This window comes from Stylophora pistillata, chromosome 2 (genome assembly GCF_964205215.1).
Source record: "Stylophora pistillata chromosome 2, jaStyPist1.2, whole genome shotgun sequence".
Taxonomy (NCBI): Eukaryota; Metazoa; Cnidaria; class Anthozoa; order Scleractinia; family Pocilloporidae; genus Stylophora; species Stylophora pistillata.
Window position 1 is genome coordinate 52,341,945 of NC_142520.1, and position 17,668 is coordinate 52,359,612.

The 17,668-nt window shown below is 39.0% G+C and overlaps 1 protein-coding gene across 1 annotated transcript; it reads right to left on the reverse strand.

Annotated features, from left to right (window-relative positions):
- Window positions 1–2,401: 2,401 nt before the first annotated feature.
- LOC111345030 (uncharacterized) lies at window positions 2,402–16,438 on the reverse strand. The gene is made up of 10 exons (XM_088749657.1): window positions 16,201–16,438; window positions 14,942–15,189; window positions 14,364–14,478; window positions 13,895–14,008; window positions 12,960–13,321; window positions 7,956–8,252; window positions 7,483–7,534; window positions 6,582–6,695; window positions 3,544–3,633; window positions 2,402–3,105 (listed from the first exon to the last, which is right to left on the reverse strand). The coding sequence occupies exons 1-10, from the start codon at window positions 16,265–16,267 to the stop codon at window positions 2,738–2,740; spliced, it is 1,827 nt and encodes a 608-aa protein (XP_088605783.1). The 5' UTR covers window positions 16,268–16,438; the 3' UTR covers window positions 2,402–2,737.
- Between the last annotated feature and the right edge of the window lie 1,230 nt (window positions 16,439–17,668).

Below are 17,668 nucleotides of genomic sequence, written 5' to 3' on the forward strand. Positions count from 1 at the left end.
TTTTTAAGCTTACGGGTTCAATTGATTCCTTGTGTGTTTAAACTATTTTTGAGAGTTTTGTTCCTACGTGACTTAAGCTCTATTTTATTCTGTCCTTGATTTTCCTTTTCACAGTCTATAATATCAGAGATGCTTTTCTCATGGCGAGGTTCATTGTGCCGGGTATTAGGTGCTTCATTCTGAGGTCAAACGATGCTATTAAATGCGAAACCGCTGTCCAGTCAGTAATTAATTGTTGACTCTAATACCCATGCCACCTGGGAAATGCAAAAAAGAAACCGTGTTCCTGTGGACACATCTGCTATAGGTGAGAGCAAAAACAAATATGAAACACGAAGAGAGCATAATTCAAGAAAGTCCCTCTGTCCTCGTTGACATTACGGCCGAGGAATTCACTTTTTTGAATATTAAGAAACTGCTTGGACGATTTACAGCGATTTGTTCATGTTTTATGTGAAAGGAAAACTTTTATGAACGAAAATAGGTTAAAATTCGTCTCCATTTTCACAACATACATGATAACATTTTGAAAAATTCTTTTCGCATAGCACGATTCATCACTCCATAGATTATAGGATTAATGAATGTGCTTATTAAGGCAATTAATACTCTTAAATATCCATAATCAGTGGGAACTGACAAATTGAAACAATAGTCTAAGACAAGAATGATAACTGTTGGTAACCAACAGGCGCATACACAAACGACTGCAGCGAATAATATTCTAGATGTCGTGACTTCTTCCGCTCTTCTTATCTGTTCGTTCCTGCTTCCGCTCTGCAACGACGGAGCGACAGCGATGTTATGCTTTCGTATCGCCTTGAAAATGTTAAATACCACAAAATTGAATACCACAAAGAAACCAAAAATTAGTTTATGATACCAACATAACGAAAACTGGTCGGAAATTAAACTTTCGATGCGCGATTTTGTGTCTTCGGCTATTTGGAGGCGAAAATTACTTGTGAAAAACTTCCATTCTAGCCAATCAACGCGCCCCAAAAGAACCATTCATCTGTGTGGTGTCTGCTATTTGTGTACCAAAGGTGTAATTATTAAACATTTTACCCATTGTTGGTTTTCCACCCTACGAAATGTAAACTGCAAAGAAAACAATGACCAACACTGTAGTTCTCACCAAGCTTTTATTAGGCCGTTCCCCTTTCTCATTAGCCCCCTACCTCTCCCCCACAGGGAGTTTTTTTTTAATAGACACGTAAAGTGGCATATTTACCATCAGATGTTTACCATACCACGCAAACAAATCATCACGAAATAGCCTCCACTAAAAATTAGAGTGACTGGAATTTAGGTTCTATAGCCCAAAATAAACCATGCCTCACAAGTGTCTGCTATCTTTCATCAGATAATTATAGTATTACGCGCCATATGGATGTCAGTTATATTTGGCTTGCAAACGGCATTCGTGAACACGTTCTCGCGCCTACGAATCATCACCCACGCATTCGCACGCTCTCATTTCTACCTATCAAACACGAGAGTGCAGTTTCCGCGAGGTTCTTTTTTCCGTTGAACATTTTGGGACAAGAATAAGGAAACGAGAAAGGAAGAGGAGAGAAAAAACAGCTCTGGTGTAAAATGTCAAGCGTAAACCGCTCTTTCCTTTTTTTGTTTTGTTTTGTTTTGTTTTTTTTTTCGTTTTCAGGAAGTTGTATGGCCCGAGAGTTTTAACCTGTAGCGGTAAAGAGCCGATATTTGAATACTGACCGAGCGACGAATCTTGAAAATGTGAAAATTATGTCTGTGTACTGAGGTTTCATGAAACGTAAGAAAGCGTTCCTCGCAGAAATAAACCCTACTTATCTAGTAGGTGGAGATAAGGCCTGAAAAAAATTCAGGCCTGTACGAGATTTGAACCCATGACCTCTGTGATACCGGTGCAGTGCCCTACCAACTGAGCTAACAAGCCAACTGGGAGCTGACCGAGCGAGCACTGAACCACTCCGTCGAAGATAGCCAACAATGAAACGGCTTCAATTTTATTTAGCTCACTGCGAATAATAAAGAAGTCTGAAAAACTTCAGGCCTTCACTGTTGCAGAAAGACAACAGGTAAATACTATATGTTGTGTGAGAAGGGGCAAACCTCCGCAATAGGAATAATACAGTTCTATAAAATGCCATTGTACACCCTATCTCTCTCATTCTTTATAAGAAACTGCTCTCCATTTGTAAGCCAATTTAACACTCCCTTTGACGTTTTCCTTTAACTATAAAAGGAATTTATGAGACAAATAGCTCGTGCGCTCAGAGTAGGTGCGATACTTTCTGTATAATTTTCGTCACATTTTAATAAATGCATCACAAATAATTCCAACCTTTTTTAAGGGCATTGATTGAAAATAACTCTAGCGATAGTAAAAGAGAAAGACACTGCAAAATTAAGATAGATGCACTTTACTACACGTAAAACTTGTCAGCATCAGAATTACATCGTCTTTCATAATGTACCGATTGGGTTAGTTGTAAACTTAAGTAACTAAAGCAAATATAATGCATGCTCAAAGAATGACATTTTTCATAAATTTACTCGTTTTACTCTTCAAAGCCTCAATCATGCCTTGAAAATATTCTACATTGCTAAAGTTGTGTTCCATTTTTGACTTGTTTGTGTCGTTCGCCTTTAGTTCTTTTTAACAGCTGGTTAATCAAACTACCAAAGGTCAAGACATAATAATATGCAGTATGCTTAAAAACAAAGATTTCTGTTTCAACCTCTAGTTTATTCCGCAATACCGGCTGGCACAAAAAGGAAGCGGTTTCAGTCTGTACACAAAGAAAGAGCTGCAACTCAGTACGTCTATCATAATGTTTCTGTAACAACAATTACTAAAACCATTAAAACAAACTTTTCTTGTAACAACTCCTTCCTCAAATGTTGGGTGTGGCTCGCTCATCCACCCCGACAAGTCCGTTCCACAACGTCGCATTGGTATGCAGTGTGTAGGCATACTTGTTCCAGCCCCAGCGGAGAATCGGTACCAGTCTTCAGTCAAATTTCTATCACATTTCCGGTCACCGCGGCCAAAATTGCTGTGTCGATCGGAGTCATTCAGAATCTTGTACTGATTGCATTCTGGGAAAGCTGAAAATGATGATATATTTTTACAACGAGGATATTGCTACATGCGCACTAAGGAAGGAGATCAACAGCTGAAACATCAAGTTACAGTGGTCATAGTGCGTACAAAACAGATGTAGTCATTTTAAAATAATGGGTTCCCATTACCTTCAAAATGGGAAGAGATGTTATCGAGAGTGTTCTGGAGTACACTGCATACAAAACAGGAAACTTAGTTCATCGGGAATTATGGCCGGAAATTGTTGCAAAGTTTTAATTAATGGATGAATGTAATGAATAAATATCTGAATGAATAGTATATCCGCCAAATACAGATCGCACACCTCGATAAATGTGTTATGAGTTAAATTACGAGGTTCCTTTGCTGAGCCTGCATGCAAACTGAAGGTTGCGTTGGTATAACGTACCACATTTGTTTAGCGAAAACCTAGAGTCACACACCTATTTCATATATTGTTCCGAAATATCCTTTCACAAGATCTTCGCATGATCCTCCATTGAGACATGGATTAGTGGCGCAGTCGTCAACATCTCACATCATTCAGCAAATCATCTCATTAATTTTAAAATCAAACTATATTGTTTAAAGGATATTTCGGTGTTTAACGGCATCAGCTGTTAGTGAAATTATGGGAAAATGATTAAGTATTGTAGTGTTCGGCTCAGAATTTCATCAGCCTTAAAGTTCACTAGTTATGTGAAGTAAATATACCATGGTACTACATTTCTCTCAAGTTTCTTTCCTTATCCTCTCTTGGTAAACAAGAAACGTTCCCACATTCGAAAAATCCAACCCCAAAAACACGTGTAGGAGGTGAGAAGCGCTCCGACTTTTTCTCCATCTTTCCTCGAAGTTATGGTAGCAGTAACAAATGGGGTAAAAAAAAATGGCTGCCTAAGAGGAAAACCCTCTTGATTTCGCAACTGACAGAGTCAAATTGATTTTATTGCTGTGGCATTCTAGGTCAGGCTTGCCTTAAATGGAGGAAGTTATAATTGCACGTATAATCTAAAAATGTGAGTTACCGTATTGACATCGAGGTCCAGTGGGGCCTCCAGCACAAGGAAGGTGATGTTCCTGTAGAAAATATTCGAAATGAAAACTTGCGCCGTTCCAAAAGTAAGATGCAAAAAATATCATAAGGAGGTATGATCTTCCCAACACAAAGTTGTGCGTTGCAAAAATGTTGATCTGAACTGTGCATAAGTAAAAACGATTTAAGTAATGGTTTTCAAATTAGAAAATTAGGACATGCCGTTTTTTTTTCATAAGCTTGAGATTTGAAACTCATGAAAAGAAACCGAGTAAAAGGGTTGTTCCAGAGAGACTTTAATTTACTAATAGAAGTCAATTACAGTAAACCATCCTTTTCCAACTTTGGCCTGTAACGTTTTTTCGGCAAGCATTTTCAGTAGCATAACAAAAATTAGAGAAAAAAAAACCTTTCGTCGTCTAAACCTTACAAATAGCCTTAATCAAAAATACGTACCTTCACGAGCATAGAGAACGTCACCCCTCTCTGATAATCAACATCATGATTTGAACTTTCATCTATGTCTCCATGTTTGTTCAGTTCACAAACTCCTTTCTTGTTCTCCTCGGATGGCTTTATGAAGTTTACTGATGTGCACCAAGAGTCTCTGAGGCACCAATGGCTACATGACATTAAACTTGACGATGGAAGCTTTTTCACAACATGGCCTTTCAGCCGAATGTTATCTCGCGTCTTGAAGAAAGCAGAATTAGAGGAAATGGAGTGTTTGTCAGAAGCAAAGACAACAAAAAACACTAATTCTTGAACAAGGATGAAGGGGACAATTTTCAAAGCCTCCATCAGTCAACAAAATGGGCGCAAACCTAAACCTCGTGTTGAGTTTGAGGGAATAGTTTTCGTGCCTATGTTATGGAAATACAGGATGAAATGCTAAGCAATGATTGGTCCATTCGTAACATGATTTAGCATACTTCTGTTGAGCAATAAGGTGTACTTAGGCCTCCCACCTGTTTCAATTCTAAATTATTAAAGGAATTTTTTTAGGCTAAAACCCATTAGCGCTAAAACGCTTTTCTTTTGAACATAGCCGCAAGGATATCACCACCATTGAAATTATTAATAGTTGTCAGCCACTTTTTTAAGTCTACCGAAACTTTTTAAGTTTCATTAATTTTTAAAAGATGGGCGACAGCTATGGAAACTGTCGATGGTGGTGACAATCTGCGGGCTTTGTACAAACAGAAATTTTCATGTGCTACTGTGTTATCATGGCCTGACGAGCTACTTCAATAATTAAAATTTTACCAAATTGGAGGGATATATATCGATCGCGTTTCCTGACACAGAGCTGAATACTTTTTTTTCCAAGTAAATGCCACAGAGAAACCTAATAGTATAGACTAGTTTATTTCTACCAACATACCAATAGCCGGTCAGAAATTAAACTTTTGACGCGCAATTTTGTGTCTTCGGCTGCTCGGAGGTGAATAGTACTTGTCAATCACTTCGAAACTAGCCAATCAGCGTGCTCGAAACGAACCATTCAACTGTGTGGTATATACTACGTGTGTACCAAAGGTGTAGTTAAACATTTAATTACCCACTGTAGGTTTTCCACCCTAAGAAATTCAAACTGCAAAGTAAATAATGACCAGCATTGTAGCTTTTATTAAGTTTTTAATAGACCGTCCACCTTTCTAGTTAGCCCCCTTCCTATCCTCACAGGAAGCTCTTTCGATAGACACGTGTTAAGTGGCATATTTACCATCAGATGTTTACCACAAGGCACAAAAACAAATCATTGCGAAATAGCCTCTACTATGATTTAAAGTGACTGGAATACTCAAATTTGGAGTCTATAACCTAAAGTAAAGCTTGCCTCATTAGTGTCTTTCATATCAAAAGACATTCGTGAACACGTTCTCGCGACTACGGATCATCACGCACGCATTTGCACGCACTCATTTCTACTTATCATGAGCAAATGTCGATCGTATAGAATCCAGATTTTTAAATGCGCGAGAACACGCGTGGAAATTGCTAAACCCACGAAAGCTATTGCATGAAAACAAGTCCGGTGACCCCTTCTTTTTATTGTTCCAAGCTACAGTGGTCATACTGGGTAAAAAAAACACACATGGTCAATGTTTGGCAATTTTGAAATAATGGGCTCCCATTACCTTCACAATGAGAAGAGATGTTATCTAGAGTGTTATGGAGTACATTGCATACGAAACATGAAGATTAGTTCATCAGGAATAAGGGCTGGAAATTATTGCAAAATGTTAACAATTAAATGAATGAATGAATGTAATGATACTTGATGAATAATATAACCGTGAAACAATATGATACAGACCACACACCTCGACAAGCGTGTTGCGAGTTAAATTACGAAATCTCTGCTAAGTGTATACAAACTGAAGGTTTCATTGGTAGAGGGTACCACATTTGTTCTGCAAAAACTGTCGTAGAGTCACAAACCTGTTTCACACATTTTCCCGAAATATCCCTCTGGGCAATAACATTTGAATCCATTCACAAGACCTTGGCATGATCCTCCATTGAGACATGGATTAGTGGCGCAGTCTTCAGTATCTAGCATCAGCAAGTCATCTCATTTAATATAAGTATTTTGAGGGGGGAAGTTTAGGTGTCAAAGGGCATCAGCTGTTAGTGAAGTTATGGGAAAAATATTAATAAGTATTTTAGTGTTCGGCACAGGAAGTCATCAGCCGTAAATTAAACTGAGTAATGTGATGTAAATATACTATGGAACTACATTTTTTTCCAGTGTTTTTCTTTTGTATCCCTCTTTGGTACTCAAGAAACGTTCACAAGTTCGGGAAATCCAAACCCAGACAGTGTAGGAGTCGAAAAGCGATCTGTCTTTTTCTCCATCTTTTCTCGAAGTTATGGTAGGAGAAACAAATGGGTGGAAAAAGAGTTGGCAAGAGCAAAACTCCTTGATTTCACAACTGACAGAGTCAAATTCATTATGTTACTGAAACAGTCCAGGTCAGGTCAGCTTAAATGAAGGAAGTTACAGGCATAATCTCAAAATGTAAATATATCTTATTAACCAAGCCCGAGGGCCGTACTGGGAGAATATCGGCCCGATGTCTTGACAGTACGGACCGAGCGCAGCGAGGTCCGTACAAAAAAGACCGAAGGTCGATATTCTTCCAGTACAGTCCCGAGAAAGTTTGGTTAATAAGAGATATATTACACGACTGAAGTTCAAAGGGACAGAAGTGTGGTATCATTCGGGACCATTCGGGACAGTGCCCGGTCCAATACTGATAGAATATTCACCGGCAATAGAGCATTTTGTTTGGTTGATTTTACTTATTGGCTCTCTGACTTCCCGAGTCGTGTAAGTTACCGTATTGACATTGAGATCCAATGAGGCCTTCAGCACAGGGAAGGTGATGTTCCTGTAGAAATAAATCGAAATGAAAACTTGCGCCGTTTAAAAACTAAAGAGCAAAAATATCATAAACGAGATATGATCTTTCCTACGCAAAGTTCTCTCGTTTCAAAAATGTAGATCGAGACCGTGCTAAAGTAAAAACGTTTTAAGCAATGGTTTTCAACCTTTGAAGAATTAGGATTTACCGTTTTGTTTTTTCGAAAGCATACAATTTGAAACTCGTGGAAAAAAACCGAATATAATGGTTGTTCGAGAGAGACTTTAATTCACTTATACTGAGAAATCAAATACAGTAAAGAATCCTTTTCTAACTTTAGCCTGTTACGTTTTTCGGCAAGCATTTTCAATAGCATCACAAAAATTAAAGAAAGAGGAACTTTTCGTCCTCTGAGCCTTACTGAATAGCCTTAATAAAAAGTACGTACCTTTAGGAGCATAGAGAATGTTGCCCCTTTCTGATAATCAACATTTGAATTTTCATCGATGTCTCCATGTTTGTTCAGTTCACACACTCCTTTCTTGTTCTCCTCGGATGGCTTTATGAAGTTTGTTGAAGTACACCAAGAGTTTCTGAGGCACCAGTGGTTACATGACATTAAACTTGACGATGGAAACTGTTTAACAACATGGCCTTTCAGCCGAGTGTTATCTCGTGTCTTGAAGAGAGCAGAATTAGAAGAAATGGAGTGTTTGTCAGAAGCAAAGACAGCAACTTGAAAACACTAATTCTTGAAAAAGGATGAAGAGGACAATTTTCAAAGCCTCCATCGATCAGTCAACAAAATGGGCGCAGTGTGAAACTAAACCTCGTGTTGAGTTTGAGGAAATAGTTTTCGTGCCTGTTATGAAAATACAGGATGAAAGGCTGAGCAATGATTGGTCCATTCGTAACATGATTTAGCATACTTTCGTTGACCAATAAAGTTTAATTAGGCCTCCCACCTGTTTCTACTCTGAATTATTAAAGATATTATTGCACCACTGGAACAATTTTCTTTGAGCATAGCCCAAATCTACCGAAACAAATCTACCTTAGTTGTCGCCCATCTTGAAAAAGATGGGCGACAACTATGGACACTGTCGCGGTAGTTACAATCTGCAGGTTTTGTTCAAACAAAACTTTTCCCTCGAGGTTTTCACTATAATTGAAAGTAATAATAGCTGTCAACCACTTTTTTTTTAAATCTACCGAAACTCTTTGAGTTTCATTACTTTCGAAAAAGATGGGCGACAGCTATGGAAACTGTCGACGGTAGTGACAATCTGCGGGCTTTGTACAAACAAAAATTTTCAGGTGTTACTGTGTTGTGGCCTGACGAATTACTTCAATATTTAAATGTCTACCGAAATGAGGGGAAATATGTATGCAGCGCTTTTCCCGACATTAAGGTGAATAATTTCTTATCCAGAATATGCCACAAAGAAACCAAAACATTAGTTCAATTCTACCAAAATACCAAAAACTGGTCGGAAATTAAACCTTTGATGCGCATTTTGTGTCTTCGGCAACTCGGAGGTGAGTTGTCCTTGTTAATCACTCAACTGAGTGTTGTATTGTAGCTGTTTACCAGAGGTGAGGTTAACATTTAAAAACCTTTGTAAGTTTTCCACCCAAAGAAATGTAAACTGCAAGGAAAATAATGACCAGTATTGTATAAGTTTTTAATAGGCCGCCCACCTTTCTAATCAACCCCTTTCCTCTTTCTGTCTTTCGATAGACACGTTAAGTGGCATATTTAATATCAGATGTTTACTGACTACATTGCACAAACAAATCATTGGGAAATAGCCTCTACTAAAAATTAGAGTGACTGAAATACTCACTAAAATTAGGGCGCTATAGCCTAAAGTAAAGCATGCCTCATTAGTGTCTTGTATAATTTCAGCAGATAGTTATAGTATTACGCGTCCTGTAAATGTTCTATTTGGCTTGCAAAAGGCATTCGTGAACACGCTCTCGCCTCATGGGCGTACGAATCATCACTCAATTTCTACTTTGCAAACACGAGAGTGCTATCAAATCAATACTGTTGAGTGAATGCCATTCTAACCATTTTTTTTTGCTACTGCATTACCGCAGTAGGGTAGGACAAGAGAACATATACGAACCATGCGAGTAATCCACCCAATAAATCCCACCCATCCCACCCCAGGGGAGGACATCCATCACACAGTAATCTCGTGCGTCGGAAATTAACGTCTCCTATCCCTAACCCTGTAGGAGACGGGACCTCCATTTATTCGTCCCTATCCGAGAAGACCAGAATATCTAACCATTTCTTGATGTTATAGAAAGGTAGCACAACCTTGAGTGTTGGTCCGGCCAGGGCTTGAACTCCCGTACAACAGTCCGGCGCTCTATCCATTGCAATCCATTGAGCTAACCGGGCGTGCAGTTTTCGTAAGGTTTTTCCCGTTGAACATTTTGGAACAAGAGTAAGGAAACGAGAAAGGAAGAGGAGAGAGAAAAAACAACTGATTTAAATTGAATAAAGCCTGATAGTTTCTAAAGAAACTGTTTGGGGCTGCGTCGGTGGGGGTAACGAAATAATTTGAATATATCAACAAAGTTGAAATGGTAAATTGGCCACCGTTACGATTATAAAAGCTGACATTTCGTGCGTTAGCCCTTCGTCGGAGCGACTAGAGGAATTGTGGGTTAGGTGTGCTTTTAAAGGCAGAAAATGGAGCTACGTGATTGGTGGGTACATGGCAACGAGAAAAACACGAATAAATTAGTGGAACGAAAAGCGTTCGTTGATACCTGTGGGATTTAGACTGCCGGTTTGAAAGATGAGCTTTTGTTCCAGAATTTTACGGCTTTCCGTGCTACCTAAGTGTAAGGAAAGACCGCAGATTGCCATATGTTGCTTAGAATGATAAGGTAAATTAAAATGTCTAGCGACTGGTTTCGATGTGTCCTTGTCATTCCTCTCCACGTTGCGAAGGTGTTCTCAGAATCGGTCACTTAGTCTTCTGTCTGTTTCGCCGATGTAAAACTTTTTGCAATAAGTGCAAGTTATGCAATAGATTACATTGACGGAGGTGCACGTGAAGTGATCGGCCATCTTAATGGATCGTTTCCGTCCCGATATTTTCTCAGTGTTGTGAATGAAAGGACACGTTTTGCATCGTGCACGAGCGCATTTAAAAGTGCCTGGTTGGTTAGTTTCTAAGACTTCGTCGTTTATGTAGTGATGACTCTGATTTCCACCACAAATCATAGTCAATGTACCAGTTTTTCGATAAACGTGGTTACCCTGATTCTGTCGTTCAAGCAGGTTACTACCGCGCCCAACTTATTGATCGACATTCAGCACTACAAACGTCACAAAAGGAAGATTCCGACCGCACTCCATTCACCCTCACGTTTCACCTTTACAACCACTCAGTTAAATTCATCATTCTTAAAAACTTTAAATTACTTCGACCCAGAGACAAGCACTATCTTTTCGCAGCCTCCGCTCATTTGATTCAAACGCGACAAAAACATAGGAAATTTTTGGTCAGAAGTTCTTTTCAGACTAATGACCAACCAAGCACTTTTAAATGCGCCTGGTTGGTCAAGAGTCTCAAATGGGACCCAAACGATCCATTAAGATGACCGATCACTTCACATGCACCTCCGCCAATGTAATCTATTGCATAACTTGCACTTATTGCAAAAAGATTTACATCGGCGAAACAGACAGAAGACTAGGTGACCGATTCCGAGAACACCTTCGCAACGTGGAGAGGAATGACAAGGACACATCGAAACCAGTCGCTAGACATTTTAATTTACCTAATCATTCTAAGCAAGATATGGCAATCTGTGGTCTTTCCTTACACTTAGGTAGCACGGAAAGCCGTAAAACTCTGGAACAAAAGCTCATCTTTCAAACCGGCAGTCTAAATCCCACAGGGATCAACGAACTCTTTTCGTTCCACTTATTCAGTCTGTTTTTCTCGTTGCCATGTACCCACCAATCACGTAGCTCCATTTTCTGCCTTTAAAGCACACATAACTCACAATTCCTCTATTCGCTCCAACGAAGGGCTAACGCTCAAAACGTCAGCTTTTATAATCGTAACGGTGGCCAATTTACCATTTCAACTTTGTTGATATATTCAAATCATCTGATTTAAATTGTCCAGCGTAAAACGCTCTTTCCTTTTTTTTGTTTTCTGTTTTCGATTTTAGGAAGTTGTATGGCCTGAGAATTTTAACCTGTAGCAGTAAAGAGCCGATATTCGAATACTGACCGATCGAGTACTGAACCAGTCCGTCGAAGATAGCCAGCAATTAAACGGCTTAAATGTTGTTTAGGTCACTGCATAAAAAGAAGTTTGTAAAACTTCAGGCCTTCACTGTTGAAAGGCAAAGACAACGAAGAAATACGATATGTTGTGTGAGAAAGGGCAGACCTCCCCGATAGGAATAATACACTTCTATAAAATGCCATTATGCACCCTATCTCTCACATCCGCTATGAGAAACTAGTCTCCATTTGTAAGCCGATTTCACACTCCCTGTGGCGTTTTCCTTAAACTATAAAAGGAATTAATGAGACAAATAGCTCGTGGGCTCAGAGCAGGTGCGATACTTTCTGTATAATTTTCGCCCAAGTTAGCCCAATGGATCACGGTGCTCTGGACTGTTGTGCAGGAGGTTGAGGGTTCGAGCTCCGGCCGGACCAACACTCAAGGTCTTAAAATAATTGAGAAGAATTTGCTACCTTTCTATAACATCAAGAAATGGTTGGATATTCTAGTCTTCTCGGATAGAGACGAATAAATGGAGGTCCCGTCTCCTGCAGGGTTGGGGGTAGGAGACGTTATTTTCCCACACACGAGATAACTGTGTGATGGATGTCCTCCCCTGGGGTGGGATGGTGGGATGTACATCTTAAACCAGCTTCAAGCTGAACTGGGCTGGCCTGTCTAAATATCGTAAATACATACATACATACAAATGTATCACAAATTATTCCAACGTTCTTAAGGGAATTCATTGAGAATAACTCTAGCGACAGTAAAACTCAAAGACATTGCAAAGTTGATATAGTGGCACTTTATTACATTTACAGCCACTTCTACCTTCAAGGACAATTTCTTAGTGTGAGTATCGTTGTTCACAGTATACTGATTGGGTTAGAGTTGTAAACTGAAGTAACTGGAGAAAGTGTAATACATACTCAAATAATGACATTTTTCATAAATTATACGCGTTTTATTCTGCAAAGTCTTGATCAGGCCTTCTGAGTGTTATTAATGAAAATTCTCAAAAGTGACGAAGTGTTCTAAAGTTACGTTCCTTTCTTGACGGACGTGTTTGTGTAATTCGCCTTTAGTTCTCTCTAACAGCTGGTTAAACAAACCACCAAAGCTCAAGACATAATGATATATAGTATCCTAAAAAACAAAGATTTGTGTTTCAATCTCTAGTTTATTCCGCAATACCGGCTGGCACAAAAAGGAAGCGGTTTCAGTCTGTACACAAAGAAAGAGCTGCAATTCCGTACGTCTATCATAATGTTTCTGTTACAACAATTTCTAAAACCATGAAAACAAACTCTTCTTGTAACAACTCCTTCGTCAAATGTTGGGTGTGCTCCGTGCATCCACCCCGACAAGTCCGTTCCACAACGTCTGTCTGGTATGCAGTGTGTAGGCATCCTTGTTCCAGCCCCAGCGGAGAATCGGTACCAGTCTTCAGTCAAATTTCTATCACATTTCCGGTCACCTCGGCCAAAATTGCTGTGTCGATCAGAGTCATTCAGAATCTTGTACTGATTGCACTCTGGGACACCTAGACACGAAAATATGTTTAAAAAACTCAAGCACGTACGTGGCATTGTCAATGACAATATCCTTTGAAAGATGGTGTAAGCATAAGCACTCAAGAGAAACATCAACGACTAAAACACCAGGGTAATTTAAATCAGAAAAATATATGGTTGACAAAAATTATCAATCGGAGGCACTCAAATCCTCAATATAAGAAGACTATTTAAACATTCATGCCAGCTTATGACATCAAGAGAGCAAAAATGATAATGGGGGAAAAACATCCTACCAGACAACAATAGAATCGACAACAAGGTATTTGTACTGGTAATAGTAAAACACAACAGGAATTTAAAAGAAATATTTACGCCCTGTCATCCAAGTGAAGGGGTCACTAGATGCAGAAGATCCCTCTGTACAATATCCTCCGTGTTCCGGGCTGTTGAACGAATCCTCCCTAGCCCCCCATCCCAAATGTCTGACGGCTCGACAATATCCACTTTTGGAGACCACGTCCGCCTTCATCGTGTAAAGAACGTTTTCAAAATATTCCGTTCATTCTTCAATGATAAGAACGGGTCTAAGAATCACCAACCTATATCACACAGAGTTCCAGAGTACCCCTCTGAGCAGGTGCACTTGAATCCATTGACAAGATCTTGGCATGATCCTCCATTGAGACAAGGATTAGTGGCGCAGTCGTTAATATCTGCAGTTTAAATTGTGAATGGTTGAAATAAGAAAGGATCAGGATAAGGGACCAAAAGTTCTACAGATATCCTTAGAAAAGTAACCCCTCTGAAGTTATTACTCAAGGTTCTAGGTCTCATGGGAATGATCGATGCATGTGACACGCAAGGTAGAGTCCCTCGCGTGTCGCTCGAACGTGACGTTGGTATACTCGCGAGAGAAGACTGGTGTTTAAAGATACCCTAAAGACTTCAGAGGCTCCTAGAAATGGAATGAAATGAGAGAGTGATCCAAAATGAGCCAGAATAGCTAAGTACTGTGAAAAATAACTTAGATTTCAAGTGACGTTACCAAGCTCCTGTCAAGTATCTTACCTGTTTCGCATTTTAACCCAGTAAAGCCTGCAGCACAAAAACAGCGGTATCCGTGTGGTAAAAACCCGGATTGACATGTCCCACCATTCACGCAAGGCGTGGTTCCACAGGAATTCTGAAGAGCAATAAATGGCAACTTTGCAATAGACATTAAATCTGTCTGAAAAGACTGGAAAAGGGTTACTCCTGTCTGAGATCCTGCTCTGACAGCTGTCAGTCCTTTATGTTCCCGGATGGAAAGAGAGAATAAAGTGTCGTGTCCATAATTGCAACTCAGTGACCCGTCCAGGGCAGACATTTGCTGATTACAGCGTTTGAAACACTAAGGAAGTACAAGATTGAACCGCTCTTGGAAGACATCTCTATGTGGGGAGCACTTCCACTCAGAAAAAATTTAGTCCGACTGCTGTGACTTTTTTACTTTCAATGAGGGAAAACCTGTGGTGAAGTGAAATCAATTCTAGTCCTGAAGCTTTCCCCTACACATAGCTGCAAAGTATACTGATAGAAAGAGGCATCGTGTACTAAGAACTGGGTACATAAAGACAATTGTTGAATTAAAGGAAACTATTATATACCTCAGCTCCACGGTAAATGAAATTCACCCTCGGCTTTAAATCATCCGGATGTTGTATATCTGTCGAATTGTTTAATTCACAGACCTCGTCTCCAGCTCTCTTTCCAAAATTGTACGATACGCACGAGTTCTCCAGATAACACTGAACTCTGCACGAATGCTCCGTGTTCAAGGCAATTGTTGTTATGATGTGTTTTTCCAGCGCTAAGCCATCTTTGGCATTCAAAAACTGTAGTATTCGGCAATTATCTGTAGTAAAAGATATGTTTTGAAGTAAATATCGTTAAGATCTTGCTATTTATTATTTAACGGCGGGTTCCTTTTGCTCTAAACGATAACAGGACGTTATTTCAGAATTCCGGGAAAAAAAAAGGACCAGGAAAAAGACTTCGGCTGAGATATGGCAGACGCTGCACATTAGAAAGACCATCACCGAAAGCCATATAGATTTTTTTTAGCTCATCCTCGGTGTAAAAACCTGTGAAGCTCACGAGTGACGTAAAACAAAGACAACAAAACACTATAAACAATAGCGTATAGCAAAACAATACCTCATGAAACAAAGAAAACCTCGTCAGGTTTTTACACCGAGGATGACCCTTTTTTTGATAGAGTGCCTTCATGATGAAACCTGAGATTCGATTCATTTACATTTGAAAGGACAAAAATTACCAAGAAAATGACAGCAATGATAACATGGCTTGAAATAATAAGAGGACCTAACCTGCTAATTTAACTACGACTTATAAGTAAAACAAAATATATATTTGCCATATCTTTTAATATGCGGATCTTCGGATTAAAAAAAAATCTTTTTTTCAGACTAATTGTCTTAAAATGTTTCAAAATTAAAATGTTCAAAATTTACGCGGTTTTTAATGCATCGCGACTTGTTGGTTTCACAAGAACAGATGAAAAATAAATTCTGTACCAGCTACTCAAGAAATGACACATCTCTCCCACATTATTTACAGAAGGAGATGAATGCTGTTCAAAGAGGCAAGGAGGTGTTGACCAACTCGATTTTTCGTACATTTTTCACAGAAGCCGGGCCAAGTACGAACATTATACTCAACGCGAATATACATTTTTCCAATAGAAACATAGAAGATTTTTTTTTTTAGTCACTCGAATTAAAGGAAGAACTAAAAATAAGCGTTGATCATTGAAATTTGTCTTTGAGAAAACAGTACCAAACGCATAGAATAAATCATCAACTTAGCCGAGCATTTCGCTGATACGATCTATTTTTAAACTCACCTTCGGAAAGAACCGAATAAATTAAAATCGTGAAAAGAGAAAAAGCCGTGATCAGTTGTTCCACCATAAGGAAAAAATATTACTCCAAGTATCGGCAACAGAATTATTTCACATACTTCTGTCGTGGTTCTTTCTTAGAAAAAACGAGAAGAACACGTTGCCTCTCCAATCTAAGTCCTTTTGTGCGCACTGAGGAAATGCAGTGATGAACACAAGGCAGTATTTATGATTACGACAACTTGTTTTAGTAGTTATGTCACGTTTGCCGTATTTTGACATAAATAATCGATGTTTGCTTTCCTGGTGAGAGGTAAAATTACGTTTTCGCAGTTGAATGGCAGCTCAAGACATTATCATCTCAAATATCACAAAATGAAAAGAAAATTCCACGAAAGCTACTGAATAACATTTAGCGGTTCATCTTTAACAAGTGAAACAGCGGCTATGACACAATAACTACCTCTTCTCGGCGAAAATGGGAAATGAAATTACAGTCAAACCTATATTAAGCGGTCAGTTGTCAAAGTCCCGAGTTTTTTCCCATTAACACTGTAATTTCACCTCTATTTAGCGGTCGCGGTCACCCTTTACTAAGTCCCAAAGGCCTCTTTGTATTGTCCTCCACCTGTATTGAACGATCACTGAATACTGAACCACTCATATAAAACTAAGAAGAGTCTCTCAAGTAATTTTTAAGCCATGTTTCTCTCCAAAGATAAAATTAAGTAGTATTTTCCAGGGAAATTCTATGCAATGAATAGTCAATTATGGCATAAAATGGCGTTGTTCATCATTTTTTATGATACCCCTGAACTGTGGAACCTGTATTAAACAGCCTCAAAGGTTGGACTGTAAAACTTTTCATCAAAAAAAGCCAGCTCGAAGACTGAAATAAGACATACATTCCAAAGAGCTCGCAGTAAGAACTCCAAGCCAATATAATCCATGCATTCTATTCACACTAAAAACGTTTGTATGTTAATTACACCCAACATAACAAACGTCTGCATTTTTATCAAATTCAAGACGAAATTTTTCCGGTTGAAATGATAGCTACCTGATAAAAATTCAAAGAACATTAGGTCAAGGACGCACATCTCGTTGGGAGTTCGAAGTTTCGTGTAGATGAATATTTAAATGTAATGGTTTTATCTCAGCTAACTGGCCTCCCCTGAGTTGACGCAGTCAACAATGCTGGAGCCCAGCAAGCCTCGTTGCCTAAGAAAGTAGACACGGCCTCAGAAAACAAGAGAATTATCAACTAGATTATCTCTGTCAAGATATGAAAACTTTATTTTCCCAAAAATAATCGTGTTGCCTGAAACAATGAGTAATGAACAGGATGCTTTTGCAGATCGTAAAAGCTACGATAAGCCCCTTTTGCAAATCATCTCCCATGTATACCTACGACTTGTTTTTCTTTTCTGTTATTTAGGATAACTTCAGTTTCTTATCAGCAGCCCTCCGA